This window comes from Leptopilina boulardi, unplaced genomic scaffold (assembly GCF_019393585.1).
Source record: "Leptopilina boulardi isolate dan_hultmark-lab unplaced genomic scaffold, ZJU_Lbou_2.1 LbouV2_315, whole genome shotgun sequence".
Classification (NCBI taxonomy): domain Eukaryota; kingdom Metazoa; phylum Arthropoda; class Insecta; order Hymenoptera; family Figitidae; genus Leptopilina; species Leptopilina boulardi.
In genome coordinates, this window is record NW_026137880.1 from 711,703 (window position 1) to 728,900 (window position 17,198).

The 17,198-nt window shown below is 26.0% G+C and overlaps 1 protein-coding gene across 1 annotated transcript; it reads left to right on the forward strand.

The window, feature by feature from the left end:
* The first annotated feature begins 4,561 nt into the window (after nucleotides 1-4,561).
* Nucleotides 4,562-5,077, forward strand: LOC127283900 (uncharacterized). The gene has a single exon (XM_051309017.1). It carries the CDS (start codon nucleotides 4,562-4,564, stop codon nucleotides 5,075-5,077), a length of 516 nt encoding a protein of 171 aa, XP_051164974.1.
* Nucleotides 5,078-17,198: the final 12,121 nt, after the last annotated feature.

The following is a 17,198-nucleotide window of genomic DNA, read 5'->3' on the forward strand; positions in this document are numbered from 1 at the left end:
CAACATCAACATAAAAAATCACTTAAATGACTAATATTTTTAATTTAAATATAAATATTTAAGAAAAATCTTCTGTAAATAATGAGATCAACCAATCATGTAGGTCAGTTATGACCGGAAATACATTTTCGTCTGATTCGTCATTAGGAACATCAAGCGAGTCTATTTGAATCTCTTCTTCTTCAAGCCACTCTATTACGGGCTCTAAAGTACCGATTTCACATAATACTTCTGTTCCCCGCTTTGTGATTAATTTGTTTACACGCTGTTTTTCACAAGCGCTGGTGCTACGACCATGTACGGCTTTACTGTGGATGCCTTTTTGCTTTTTGGATGCAAAATAAGCACCACAAAAATCACATGTTCTTCCTGAAAATTAAGAAAAATTTACAAATTGTTTATATTTATAAATACAGTCAAAATGACGGACTTAGGTTATGACTTTTTTTCGGCTGTGTGTCTAATGATTCTTTAATTTATACCTTCGATTTCATAACGCACTGAAGGACAGTAAAAATCGTATGGAATAGGAGAAGCTGTTGTAGTGACAGGTTTTAATCCAATGGACTGGCGTAGGCAAAGGTCCGGAAAACTATCACTTTCCTTGACATCTTCGGGGGGAGGAATGATGAGTTTTCCTTGATCTGTCCTACGCAAAGGAAAAGGCGGTGGTAGAAAACCATTACTCATGAGAAGAACATCTTTTATATTACTTCTCCACTCGCCACAGCAGCTTTCATCAGCGCACTTAACGATCTGCAATTATTAAAATAAGTTTACAAATTTTGTTTCTTGTCGTCTTGTCGTCCGACGTATCATGTTTTTCAACGCCAATCCGATGTATCATGTTTTTACACCCAGCCATCGTAATGTATTAAAATTACGTTCATTATTTTGGAAATTATTCAAATTTTTATGAAACATTGAAAATTACGCTTTTTAAAATAGAATAAAATATTTTTAAAATCATTGTATTAATTCTTATTTTTTTCACTGCTTATTCAGTCTTTTAAAATTTTTGAGCAGAAAAAATTATGTTTTCATAAATTTTATATTTTAAACTATTTTTTATTATTAAAATAAACGTAGTCCCAAAATTCTGACTTCTAGATTATATTTATTATTTTCTTTTTATATCTAAATCTTCTTTTTTGACTTGAAAAACAAATTTTATGTTTCAGCAGTACAATTTTTTTTATTGATCATGTTGTAATAAATTGAAATATTCAAATCTACTTTTCAGTTTTTTCAAAAAAGTTTTTGTATTACTAAAACAATTTTTGTTCAAATATAGAAGTCAATTTGAATCCCATTTTTACAATTTCAAGTAACTTTTGGCGACTTTTTCTGACATTTCATTAGACTTTTTTTGTAAATTTATGCGACTAAAGCGACTTTTTTAAATCTTATAGTTGATCCGAACCGTGAGCGCCGGAAATATTTATTACTCATTAAATTTATCATCTTTAAAAATCGGTGAGGTTAAATTCGCAATAGCACATAAAATAAACATAATTTTCTCACTTTTTGGTACCAAGCACGAAGACATTTTACCTCCTAAAATGTCGAAAACTTTTATTCTTTGATTAAGTCTTTCGACATGTACTCTTGCACTTGCTATACTCGAAGTTTCCACAGCATCGTTTTCCGAAAACTGAGTTTGATTTTTATTAAAAAACGAGGGCCTTATTAATTTTATGTTGTTATCGGCACACACTTCGACAATTAAAAAGCCTTTATCCACCATAACAGCGGAATTTTCCTCTAGAATATCTATTAAACCGCTTTGATCGAAAATAGATTCATCAGAAACTCGACCACCGTAGGCTTTGGAGCAAAAAGATATAATTCCACCGGGTGTTACTCCTGTCAAGAATTTAATCGTGTGCCTTTCTTTGTAATGGAAGTACGTTGAAATTTGGCAACACAGATTTTTTGGTTTCTGAATCTCAATTTATTTCTGTGCAATCCAAAATTATTCTGGTCTCGGAGTAATCGTCGAAACAGTGCGGAATATTTCTGAGAATTTCATCTTTCGTTGGATAGTTAATATACGGTTTCATAATTTCATATAAAACATCTATCGCATTGCAAATAATATCAAAACAATATCTCTGACTTACGTTTGGGAATAAAATCGAGAGAAATGCATAAGATAGATTTTGCTTTAATTTCAGAAATGTGATTAAAACTCTATCTTTTGTATCCACAACACGAGTGTGATTTTTTAACTGAGGAGCAGCTATATCAAAAGACTTTACAAAATTGTTAAACAATCTTAAATTCAGAATCCCAGTGGCGGTGCTTAATTTCTGATCGCTTTTGAGGAAATTAAAAAAGGATTGTCAAAATCTCCACTTGTCACTTGTGTTTCCGCATCTTCAAAAGCATTTTCTTTAATTTCTTTGATAGGCTCTTGAATTGTTATGTTAGCAACAGAAAGAGTATCATCGAAATTATTCACATTATTTTCAATGCTTCCTTCAACAGAAGAAATTTCGCCTTCTTCCTCATTGTTTTGATTATCGTTTAAAAAACAATCACAATTCGAATCATTTTCTTTTTCGTTCAAAGATCGTTTTTCTCGCTTTTCAAATGGAAGTTTTCTCCTCTCATCGCATTTTTTTTCTCATCGCTTTGTTTTTCTATTTCCACAGTCGACTTTGGCAAATTTACTGACGGTACAGCAGTTAGTTTAAGGAATCGAGCTTTAGTTGTTTGATCTACAAAAATTTATATAATTAATCAGAAATGAAGAAAAATGAATAAAACTTAAAGTACTTATATTTTAAAGGTGCTTATCCTCTTACCACAACTTCAATCTAAAGAATAATTTTTAAAAGAACTAAAAATATGTTTAAAATTGATTTCGGTTAATTTTGAAAGATCCAGTTGTACAATTTTCAGAAAAAATTATTTTCAGTCAAAATTTGTTATTAAATAATAATTAATTAACTTTTTGTGTTTTTTCTTAATAAAAATTATCTACGAATCGTAATTTTTTATCCAATTTTAATAAACAACAGCTTATTTTACTCTCCAAAAGATTCTCTGCAACTTTGTTCGTTGAATTTGATTGAAAATATTTTGTTCAAAAGTTATTAAAAAAATAACAATTTGCTTATTTATAAATTTTGACAAACATTTTTTTAACAAAATTTAATAAACATTTTTTTTAACAAAATTTAATAAATATTTTTTTAACAAAATTGAACAAACATAGAATTTTAGGAGAATCTTTCAGAGAATAAAATGAGCTATTGTTTATAAAAATTGGTCAAAAATTATAATTCGTAGGTAATTTTTAAAAATAAAAATACAATAAATTAATTAATGACCATTTGATAACAAATTTGAACTAAAGATAATTTTTTCTGAAAATTGTACAACTGGATCTTTTAAAATTAGGCAAAATCAAGTTTTAATATATTTTTGTTTTTTAAAAACTATTTCCAAGTTTAAGTTTACGTTAAGAGGATAAGCGCATTCTTAATATAAATAATATAAAATTAATAGTATGTTTTAAATAAATTTATAAATAAATATTAGTTTCTGAATTAAATTTAAAGTTTTAAATACATATATACACATTTTCTTACCTGGTCCAGTAAAAAAAGAATAATCATTTTTTGTAAAATGGAGCGAACAAACTACCATATAATCTGTAACCTTTTTACCCATTTTTAATTGTCTTTCCCATAAGACTCTCCTGTCATTTTGTTCATTAACACCAAATTTATTTTCGAAATCAACTTTTAATAATCCAGCTTTCGGAAACTTATGAAAACTAAGACTTCCCTGGGAGTAAATTCTACTCCAGAATCCATATTTATATGTTTATCACTTAACCTTTTATAGAAAATAAGGGATATTTTATTAGAAATATCAATTGTTTACATCTGTCACATGTATTTTGATTGTCAGCGACTCATTCCCTCTCGTTCACATTTTCGCCACCAGATTGCGCTTCACGATTTTGCCGTTCCCAATAGAATATGAAAATAAAAATGAATGGATAAGTGCAGTAGACGAGGAACTGAGTTTAATAAAAAAAAACCAAGTTTGGACCTTGATAGATCGCCCAAAATTAGGAAAAACAGGTAAACGACCGAATATTATTGATTCTAAATGGGTGTTCAAAAGAAAAAACGACTGTTCCGGACAAACAAAATTTAAGGCAAGATTAGTTATACGGGGTTTTAAAGATAGAAACTCGTACGATTTGAAGGAGACCTATGCACCTGTTTCTAGATTAACACTTGTGCGAACAGTGCTAGCCTTAATCAACAATTACGATCTTGATGTATGTCAACTTGCCTTTCTTAACGGCATAATAATTAGTCCAAAGTGCTAGAATAGGAAATTCACTGAAATAGCAAAATCATTAGGACTAGAAAACGATGAAAAAAAGGATCAAAAATGATTTTGATTATTGATTGTTTACATGGAGTTCCGGGAAAATAACAGTAATTTTACTAATTTATGTCGACGACATCTTGTTAGCAAGCAACGACAGTGTAAAACTCCTGAAAATAAAACAAGTTTAATGAATGTTTTCAAAATGTCAGACCTTGATGAGCCGAAAAAATTCTTAGGCATGACAATCCAAAGAGATAGAGAAACGAAAGCTATGACTATATCTCAAGAAGATTACATCAATAAAATTTTATTAAAATTTGGCTTTGAAAAGGATTTTCCTAAGAATACTCCAATGATAACAAGGCAAGTAGCAAATCATGAACGACGTGCGCGAGAAGAAGACCATAACGAACATCAAAAAGACTGTACACTAAATATTCCATACAGAGAAGCCATAAGTAGTCTCTTGTATTTGTCAGGTGCCACTCGTCCTGATATTGCATATGCAGTTAATGTTCTCAGCAGACATCAGCTCAGCCCGACTGAAAATGAGTGGAACATGGTGAAAAGAGTGTTTATGTACTTGAAAGGGACTCAATCAATGGGCTTAAATTATTTAGGACCAAGGAAAGATTTCCTAGCATATTCTGACGCCAGCTTTTCTGATTGCAAATCATCGATTTCGACATGTGGTTTTTATTCCACCCACATTAAATAGAAGTCAACAAATAAAATTAAATTACAAATTATCCACAAAGTCAAATAATAATTCTTCCTTTAAGCTTATGAATTCAAAATTAAGAGAAAATTATTAATTTTTCTCTTTTAAATATATCAAGTATACTCAAAAATTATCTATCGCGTGCAGCACTTTACGGACACACTGTCTCCCATATGCCTTTTAAATGTAATATATAAAATGATTTAAACCAATTATGACACTTAAGGGGGAGTGACACCTTTGACCCGGAAAAAGAATCAATTTTTTTCGTTTTCTTAAACGATACTTTATGATGTGTAGAATAGAAATTATATCAGCAAAAGCGATTTCGAAGTAATTTTATGTGAAAAAAATTGGACAAGTGCGAGTTACACTCGCATTAAAACCGACGGTTCCGTACCCCTAATCCTAAAATTTGAGGGGTTTAAAGTGTGAAGGCCGATGGAAAAATTCCAATTTTGCTTAATTTTTCCTGTAATGTGACCATAGAATAATACTTTAATGATACTTTTATCATAAGTTTTTAAAAATTTTTTAATTTTTTTATCATTTAACAATTTCAATTTTATGATCTTTTTTAGATTTCACCAAATAATAAAAATATCAACAAATAAAAAATGTCAAAAGATAAAAAAAATAGCAAATGGTAAAAAAAAGAAAATGGCAAATTATAAAGAATGGCAAAACACTACCAAAAAATATAGCAAGCACAATTGGAGTTCTCGCTATATTTTTTTGTAATCTACACGCAAAAATACGTAAAAGTGTATAAATTTGAAACTCTTTAGATAAAATATTCTTCGTTTTTTGGGGAAAAATCATGATTTTTATCGAAAATTATCAGTTTTTCCTTGAAAACACTATGATAATTAACTCCAATCGTTCTCGCTATATTTTTTGTAATCTACACGTAAAAATGTATAAATTTGGATCCCTTAGGATAAAATTTTCTTCTTTTTTTATTCGAAAAATCCATCATTTTTTTTTAAAATATGAGTTTTCCTTAAAAACAATATGAACATCAACTCCACTTGTGCTCGCTATATTTTTCCTATAATCTACACGCAAAAATACGTAAGTATACCAAATATGAACTGCCTTCGTCAAATATTGTGTGCGCTAGAAGGATTAATCGCTTTTTTTCAAAATTTTTAATTTTTCCTTGACAACGCTATGTAAATTAATCCGAATCATGTTCGCTATATTTTTCCTGTAATTTTCACGTAAAAATACATAAGTGTGCCAAATTTGAGCTCTCTATGTAAAAAAATGTGGTAACCAGGGGGGGGGTACATAGTCATTTTTAGGGATTTTTCGTAAAAATTCATGGTTTTTCCTTGACAACGCTATGATAATTAATTCCTATGAGATTCGCTATATTTTTCCTGTAATCTACACGCCAAAATACATATGTATACCAAATTTCAGCCCTCTAGATAAATTCGTGTGGCCGCTAGGGGGGGGTACCTGCATTGCTTCACTAGTCTCATTAATAGGGTTCCCCCGTCGGGTACGGAATCCTAAAAAATCGAAATCTCCAGAAGGTGTTCAAGAGCGCTTCAACTGCTTGATAGTGCTATCGGCTGTTTTCTCTTTTACCGTGGTAACAATTGCGTTCTTTTACGATCGCAACCACTCGAAAGGTTGAAAATAAAACCAATATTAATGTAGAAGGCCAATTGTACAATGCAGGCATCACCAATTAACGTTGATTTCATTTTTGCTTCTTCGTGGAGGAAGCTTTATAGTCCTTTAATTTATAAAAATTTTCAAACTGGCGGTAACAAATTTTTCTCTATATAGAAACATGTTATATGAGATCCTGATCAATTGTCCGGAGGTATGTATGTGTGGATTTCTTTTCTAGTTTAGAAGATAACTTTAACAGGGTGTCGATTATGTAATTTGATTTGACGTCAAAATCAAATTTATTTTAACGTCAATGTCAAATTCAATTCAACAAATTCATTGTTTTATTTAACTTACACGTTAAATTAAAATTTAATTTTTTATTTCAATTTAACGTCGCATTCAAATTTATTTTTTGATAGCAATTTGACGTATTGCAATCAAAAAATAAATTTGACTTTGACGTCAAAGTCAAATCAAATTACATAATCGACTCCCAGGTTTTAATGGATTTAGATAAAATTTGGTAGGCTTATTTATCATATTAATATCTCAAATCTGACCAAAGGATTTTAAAAAAAACAAAAAAAAAAAATTTATCGTCTTTTTGCCAAAAAATTTTTTTTAATCGAAAAAATTTTTAAATAGAAAAATTTAAGGTTATATATAATAAAATCGTATTCCTTACATTACGATACATCGATCGGTATATATAAAGTATAGTTTTATTTTAAAGAATTAATGAAAGTTAAAAAATCAAAAATTCACATTTTGGCTATAAAATTTTGTGATTATTTAAATTTAAGTATATAGATGAAATAATTGTATTCCTTGCATGAAAAAGAATCGATTAGTATATATACAGTTTACATTTGAAGTAAATTTAATAAATTCATGAAAGTTAAAAAATCAAAAATTCACATTTTAGCTGAAAAATTGTGTATTTATTTAAATTCAAGTTTAAATTTAAAATAATTGTGTTCCTTACATTGAAACGAATCGATATAATTGTAAATAATTAAAAATTATATATTATTTTTTATTAATTTTTAGAAATTTCAGCTAAAATGTGAATTTTTGATTTTTTAACTTCCTTTAATACTTTAAGGAGGTTCTATGGATAATCGAATAAACAAAGAGATTTTGATAATACTTGGTGTACTACTAAATAATGCTTCTAAAATTATGTAGTTAAATTTTTGAGACCTGTAGGTTCTTGAGAAAAAAGTTATATTCGTTTTACTTTTTCACTGTTTAATATTGATTCTTATGGGAATTCATTATTTTTTCACGTATATTTTTGTACTACAAATTATTAAACAAAGAGATATTGATCAAATTTTGTATAGTTAAACGCAGATATGTAATGAACCGATATTGTATTTAAAAAAGGACAATAGGTACCTGTGAGAGTTCAAATTAATTAATTTATAATTTTTTTTTTAATTTTTGTGATACAGCAAGCACAACTTTCAACGTCTGACAACACGGTATTCCGTGCGTCAATGATTTGAGGTTAGAATATACTCAAACCCGCGTTATTTAAAAAAAAAAACATAAAATACTTGAAATAATTAAAGTATACCCTAGAAAAATATTACACCTGTAATTTATACTTTGATATTTCTGGAATATTTTTTAAACTATTACACGTGTAATTTATACTTTAATATTTCTCAAATATTTTTTAAACTATCACACCAAAAATTATGAAAATTAAAAAAATATAGAGTGCGTATTAGTATAAAAAACTGTTAAATATGATATTAGTCACAACTTCCCATTTTCTACATTTTTATAATAGTCATAGAATAATTAACACATCGAAAGTTTATGAGAATTTTTTTTATTTGTACGTCGAAAGTTACCCTATTGAAAAAAAACACGTATAATTGTACGTATAATAATACGTATAATTATACGTATTATTATACGTATAATTATACGTATAATTATACGCATAATTATACGCATAATTATACGTATTATTATACGTATAATTATATGTATTATTATACGTATAATTATACGTATAATAAGACATACGAATTTGAAACAAGAATTATACGTATAATTATACGTATAATAATACGTATAATTAATTATACGTATAATAATACGTATAATTATACGTATTATTATACGTATAATTATAATTCTATTAAAAATAGAATAATAGAATAGAATAGATTAATTAGTAGCAAAATTGCGCTGAAAATTTTTAAAAATTTTAAAATGCAAATTAAATTTCACAAAAAAAAATATCGTCGAATGTCAATTCAAGCAGTCACCCATCCAAGTACTAACCGCGTCCAACGTTGCTTAACTTCTGTGATCTGATGAGAACTTGTTCCTTCGCCTTGGTGTTTCCGCTGTCTTGTCTTGATTAATAACTTTGTCGTATAAGTATTGTATCGCACCTAACCTCACTTTTAGTGATACTTATACGACAAAGTTATTAATCAAGACAAGACAGCGGAAACACCAAGGCGAAGGAACAAGTTCTCATCAGATCACAGAAGTTAAGCAACGTTGGACGCGGTTAGTACTTGGATGGGTGACTGCTTGAATTGACATTCGACGATATTTTTTTTTGTGAAATTTAATTTGCATTTTAAAATTTTTAAAAATTTTCAGCGCAATTTTGCTACTAATTAATCTATTCTATTCTATTATTCTATTTTTAATAGAATTATAATTATACGTATAATAATACGTATAATTATACGTATTATTATACGTATAATTATACGTATAATTCTTGTTTCAAATTCGTATGTCTTATTATACGTATAATTATACGTATAATAATACGTATAATTATACGTATTATTATACGTATAATTAATTATACGTATAATTATACGTACAATTATACGTGTTTTTTTTCAATAGGGTATTAATGACAGTTATTTTTTATGCATTAAACATTGTGATAAGTTTGAAAAAATTAGTGGAAATGACCTAAACATAAAGAGCCCAGTAAAAAGAAAAAGATACAAGAACCGCGGATTCCAGCTCAATAGCTGGTAAACAAATCCATAAGAATCTCGGATACAAGCACTTTTCGGTATCCGAAATGCTCATATAAGCTTGTAAACTCACTGAAATGGACAACTTTTGTAGGTCTTTTAATCAAGAAAAAGCAATTAAATGGATGCAGAAATGATGGGAAATTAAATTAGAAGCAAAAATAAATGCTAATTTATTAAAGAAACGTACATTTAACCTGGAGAGATAAAGGAATTAGAATATATCATTCCGCAGATCGACACGATAGTGAGTGGTTATAATTTGTGTGAATATAAAATTTTTCCAAAATGTCAGGTTGTGCACCTAGATCAGAGGTAAATAAATTTTTTTGTGAAATAGACAACGAATTTAAGTGCAAAATTGGTCAGTGTAATACAACATTCAAGGTAAGTTATATACATTTTTTATTAATATATATTATAAATACATATATTAATTAATTTAAATATTATTTGTTTTCAAAGAAACATGCTGGATTGTCAAAAATAGAAATTAATAATTTTTCATGAGTTAAGAATTTAAATTTTAAAAAAATTAAATTTCTCAAAATGTAATTTCTTTAATAATTTTCACTATTTTCTATCGCAAATTTTACACGCTTTTTCATGCCACTTTAAAATCTTTCATATAGGTTTTCAAAAATTTTAATATTATCAAAAAACAAAATTAGTTGATATTTTATTATGGAAAAATATTTTATATATGGGTCAATCCATTATATTTCGACTGAAGTCGTCGCTGACTAATTTTTAAAAATTATAATACTTTGCAGGAATGATTTTGAAGTTATCAAGATCACGAAATGAAAAGAATTTTATTAAAATTTTAATTATTTATTGCAAAATATGAATGTAAAGTATATGAGGTGCTGAAAACTGTCAATTTTTTAGCCATCAGAAAATATGCAAAAATACGTAGAATTTATTTATTTATTTTCTTGGAGTAAAATGAAAAATTACAAAACTTGGGCAATATCTAATTGATCACTAAATACACACACTGGAAAAAAATTCGCTTTGGTCCCGAAGATACTTTTTGAGATAATTAAGTTTAAACTTTTCACAATTTTTATCAGGTTAATACACGGAGAAAATCTGAAAGCACTGACAAAGTATTTTTTCTCACAGCACTAGTTACTGTGTAAACCAAAAAATTAAATTCCAGAGCTCTGAATGTTCTCCGCACAGCACTCAGTGCTCTGCAGAAAATATTCACTACTTTTTTTGACAGTAATCAGAGCTTCGGTTCATATTAATAGACAACAGAGTATTCAAAGCTACGAATATAGCAATAAATGCTTTGCTCGAAGTCGTGACTACTTTCCTCACAGCTCTGACTACTGTGTAGAATTATTTTTTAGGATTTAGAAAACAAAAGAAAGTTTAACCTCACTTAAAAAGAAGATAACTGTGGTTATTTTTTCTTGTCAAATATTGATCAATATTGATTGTCATGTTTGTAAACGATTCTTGAATGACGGGAATTAATAGCAAGAATATAACATCACAAGAAAAGGAATTTATTTAAAATATCAAAAAGTAAGACATTTTTTCAATTGTTTGACAATTACTTAATTAATTTTATAAAAATGTCAAAAGTATATTATGATACAGTGTATGATTTATTACGAGTAGAGTAGAGTAACAATATTTTATAATAAAATTCAAATTTAAAGAAGGGATAAAAAATGTCATTCATTTGAACGTTAAAAACTTTAGGGAAACTCAAAATAATTTTTTTCTTTTAATATTTTATTTAAACATCTTCTAAAATTGTTATCTATTTTTACTAAAGGTTAAACGTTCTTTTATTTTTTTAATTATAAAAAATAATTCTACACAGTACTAAGAGCTGTGAGAAAAGCAGTCACGACTTCGAGCAAAGCATTTATTGCTATATTCGTAGCTCTGAATACTCTGTTGTCTATTAATATGAACAGAAGCTCTGATTACTGTCAAAAAAATAGTGAATATTTTCTGCAGAGCACTGAGTGCTGTGCGGAGAACATTCAGAGCTCTGGAATTTAATTTTTTGGTTTACACAGTAACTAGTGCTGTGAGAAAAAATACTCAGTGCTTTCAGATTTTCTCCGTGTACATGTAGTTTTTTAAGGACGAAGTTATGTTTTATTGGTTAAACATTTTGAACTAACTTCAATTTTATAATAATCACATGCATTAACCTGATAAAAATTGTGAAAAATTTAAACATAATTATCTCAAAAAGTATCTTCGGGACCAAAGCTAATTTTTTTCCAGTCTGTGTATTTAGTGATCAATTAGATATTGCCCAAGTTTTGTAATTTTTCAGTTTTCTCCAAGAAAGTTATTTACATTTGAAAATAGTGAAAATAAGCAAAGTGCCAATTTTTATTGCTTTTTATTTCACATTTATGAAGAAAAAAGGAAAAAAGTGCTAAGAAAAACTAAAAGTTAGTCACAGGTACTTTATATTTGGTAAGGTTTTTTTCAATTTAATGACTTCTCTTTCTCACATTTAATAGATGAAATTTGCAAATTTAGGTTATTTGACAGGCGAACTTGAAAATCATATTTTATATATTATTTCACATATTTAAATAATTACATCAATTGATAATGATAAATTTATTCATTCTTAGTAAAGTACAAAAAAAATTTTTTATTTTTATGGTAAATTCTACGTATTTTTGCATATTTTCTAATGGCTAAAAAATTGACAGTTTTCAGCACCTCATATACTTTAAATTCATATTTTGCAATAAATAATTAAAATTTTAATAAAATTCTTTTCATTTCGTGATCTTGATAACTTCAAAATCATTCCTGCAAAGTATTATAATTTTTAAAAATTAGTCAGCGACGACTTCATTCGAAATATAATGGATTGACCCATATGTAATATTATATATATATATATATATATATATATATATATAATCTTATCAGCTGTTTTTTATTATGTCAACATTCTCTTTTTGAAATTTAACATTTTTTTTAATTTCAATATACCCAGTAAAAAATATTTGCAGAGCTAATATATAATAAAAAAGTAAAATTTTTAAAAAGTAATGGATTTTTATATTATTTTCAATATGCTGCAATGCTCTTAATGTAATACTTTTTTCCGTTTTGAAAAATTTTGTAAATTTAAAATTTTCAGAAAAATAAAATTTAAAAATAAAACCTTGTTAAAAATTTTTTTTTATAAATCAAAATTTGTGAGTAAAAATGATTTTCTAAGAGAAGGTTTTTTTTATTAAAAAAAAGGAATAGAAAATATTATTTATAAAAATTTCCACTTATTAAATATAATTCTATGTTATATATGGACGATTTCACTTGAGATTTACCTTTGACCCTCTAAATTCGGCTAAATATATTTGATTCTTGTTCTTTAGTAAAAAAAAGAGATACGTATTTATTTTTCCTGAAAAATTTTCGAGTTATCAATTTTTAAAATTTCAGTTTTTTCAATGTAGACCTATTTTCAATGACTGATAACTCGAAAAAATGGATTTTTTCAATTTTATGTTAAGAGAAGAAAAGTTACAGTTTTTCTTTTACTTTTCAATAATTTTAACGAAAAAATTTTTTTTCATTTTTTATTAAAAAATATCAATTTTTTTTAATTTGGATATGATTTTAAAAAAAAATTTTTTTAAACATACCTGGAAATACTAAGCAGATTTTGCAAAAAAATTCAGAGTGGTCCGATAAGTTTTATAGGTTTAAATAAATATTTAAACACCGCGTGCAGCATTTTGCACATTTCTGAAAATTTAAAAAAATTGTAAAATTGTTAAAAATTATTTTTTTTTATTTTTCATAATGTAATATGATTTCAGGTTCCAGAAAAAATGAAAAAAAATAATTTTTAATAATTTTACAATTTTTTTAAATTTTCGGAAATGTGCTAAATGCTGCACGCGGAGTTTAAATGTTTATTTAAACCTATAAAACTTATCGGACCACACTGAATTTTTTTGAAAAATCTGCTTAGTGTTTCCAGGTATGTTTTTAAAACAAATTTTAAAAAAATCATATTTAAATTTAAAAAAAATAATTTTTTTATAAAAAATTGATATTTTTTAATAAAAAATCAAAAAAAATTTTTTTGTTAAAATTATTGAAAAGTAAAAGAAAAACTGTAACTTTTCTTCTCTTAGCAAAAATTGAAAAAATCTATTTTTTCGAGTTATCAGTCATTGAAAATAGGTCTACATTGAAAAAACTGAAATTTTAAAAATTGATAACTCGAAAATTTTTAGGAAAAAAAAATACGTATCTTTTTTTTCACTACAGAAAAAGAATAAAATATATTTGGCCGAATTTAGAGGGTCATATGTAAATCTCACTTGAAATCGCCCATATATTTCGGTTCTAGATAATTTAACCACTAAAGTACATTTATATTGACATTTAATAAAATTTGAACATGAATGAAAATTAAAAGCTAATATGGTTATGCTAAAATTTATTACAATAATCTAACAAAGAAATTAATCACTAAAAATGAAATTGATGAATTTTTGGATATTGTAATTGATTTTCTAGCACTAAAAGAAAGGTAGTTTTGGAACAAAAATATTATTTTTTTCTAAAAATGGCTTATCTGAACTTATTTTCATTTAAATTGTATTTATATACTTTTTGAAAAAAAAAATTGTATACTGTAAATTTAATTTTGTTTAAAAAAAATTATTCATTTTATTAAAAAAAATTGATAATTAAATTGAAATAACTAATTGTAAGTATAATTTATATCTGGAGAATTGTTTCTCATGAAGAAATATGTCTGCCAGTAAAACATTTTAAAAAATGATTGAAAGAAGTTCCAAAATCGACATCATTATGAATATTGATATGAGGAAGCAAAAATTGGCGTAAATAAAATTTAATTTTCGACAAAAATAATCAACGATTAGCAAACTGTTGATTTATTTGATTCAAATAGGTACTCGGTTACTTGACTATTATTAAATAAATATTTATTTGAATCAAATAATTACTATTCGAGTCAATTAAATTGTATTTGTTTCAAATACAGAAATTGTTGGTTCAAATACAATTTATTTAATTCAAATAAAAATTATTTGTTTCAAGTATATATTTATTTGATAATAGTCAAGTAATTGAGTATTTGAATCAAATAAATTTTTTTTCATTTTTTTTTATATATATGTATATTAATTTGTTACACTTTTTTTATAATAGGAAAAACACGCTGAAACTTTCAAAAATCATTTAAAACTGAAACATAAGGAAGAATCCCTTGCGACTTGTTTTGGAGGAATGAGGGTCGAATTCGACCCTGGTTCCTACCTCGTTCCTCCCTGGTTTGGGGAAATTGAAAAAAAAGTTTAAAAATGATAAATAATGCAATAAAAACTATTAATAATAGTAAAATACTATTATTAATTGTTTTTATGTAATATTTATACTAAATTAAACAACAATTAATAAATAATAGTAATTTAAAATAAGTATTTACAGCGAAATACTTTCTACCTCGTTCCTACCTTATTCCTCCCTCATTTCGGGAAATTATAAATATGCATAATTTTCACATTCCAAGTGATAAAAGATAATCAAATTTGTTTTTTTTGTTTTTTTAATTAATGAGTTCCAGTGACATTAATTAAAATGTATGAGTGATTAAAAAAGTAGAATGATTTGTTTACGTCTGTCAAATATGAGCCTACTTTACCGGCCGGCGTAGTGAACGCGCGATTTATTTTTTATACACAAGATGTCGCGTCGAAGAATATTAAAGCGCAATATTTGGACATTTTAAATTAGTGGAAGCATATTTTTGTTTCATAACAATTTTTACATTATTTTATTAGATACAAATTAGTATGTTTATATTTAATCTGAATTAGTGAAATTTTCACTGATTCAGTTTAACAGAGCTGTGCTTTATTATTTCATAATTAAAAATAAATAAATTAATTTAACAAAAAAATTTTATTTCACAAAAAGAATTCATTTCTAGCTGAATTTATATTTGACAAAATACTTCTTACGCTACATTTTATTTCTACAAAAAATTCATTTGTCTTAATAATTATCTAGCAGAAAAATGTAAATGCTGATTTAAAAATAAAAAAGTAGAAAGTTATTAACAAAACAGGATGGCCGCAAGTCAGGGAAAAACTGAAAATCAGGAAAAGTCAGAGAATTTTGTTAGTCAGGGAAAAAACAGAGAATTTTTTAAAATTCTTTAAAAGTCAAGGAATTTTGATTAAAAGAAACTACAAATTAAAATACCCTGATACATAAATGTCAATTCATTTTTTTTTATTTAGACGTTTTTAGTAATATAGCTCATTATAATGGTGCCGTCAAATTTTTCATTTTTCAAAGTATTTACTTTTTTAATAATAAAAGTTTTAAATATATAATAAAATTTTGTTATTTAACAATTAATAATTATCTTATCTTTTTCTTTATGAATAAAATTGTTACTTAAAAAGCATTATAAAAATTTCAATCAGCAATGCAGAATATTGAATAATTCAAAAGTTTTTTAGTCAGGGAAAAATCAGGGAATTTTGAAAATAAAATTTTGCGGCCACCCTGCAAAATCATGAATGGTTAAATTAAAAATTTTTCTCACAGATATTTATTTGGACAAATTAAAGTTCATTGAAATATAAATTCAGCGCTTTAAAATCTTTTAATTAAGTAAATTTAAATAATTAAAAAATCGCCTGGAAAAGAATTCGATGAAATAAAAATTTGTCTAAATGTAAAATCCAGGTAATTATGTCAAATGCAAATTCTGGGACGAATGAATATTCCCCACATTGAAGTGAATAGAATTTTTGAGGTATGTAATTAAAATTTATAAAATTTATAGTAATAGTTGAAGTAAATAATTGTACACTGAAAAAAAAATTTATTTGATTCAAATACTTCAATTTATTTCAAAAATATTTAATTAGTTCAAATACTTTTTATTTGGATCAAAAAAATATGTATTTGATTCAAATAACTTGAATTATTTGAATCCCATTTATTTGAACCAAATAAATCGTATTTGGTCCAAGTAAATAATTAATTAAATGGAATAAATGAATTCATTTAATACAAATAATAAGTTACTTGAAACTATTCATTCATTTAATTCACTCAAATATTTCGTAAATTTGATACAAATAAAAAGTATTTGACACAATAACTTTATTTAATGGATTCAAGTCAACTAAATTATTTAATACTAATACCCTATTTTATCAAGAAAAATAAAAAAGTATTTCAATCAATTAAATACTTATTTTAAACAATAATAATGATTTACTTGAAACAATTTATTTATTTATTTCACTCAAATATTTCGTTTTATTGAAACAAATAAAAAGTATTTGATACAATAACTTTATTTGATGGATTCAAGTGAACTAAATTATTTAACTCTAATACACTATTTAATGAAGACAAATTAAGAAATATTTTAATCAATTAAATGTTTA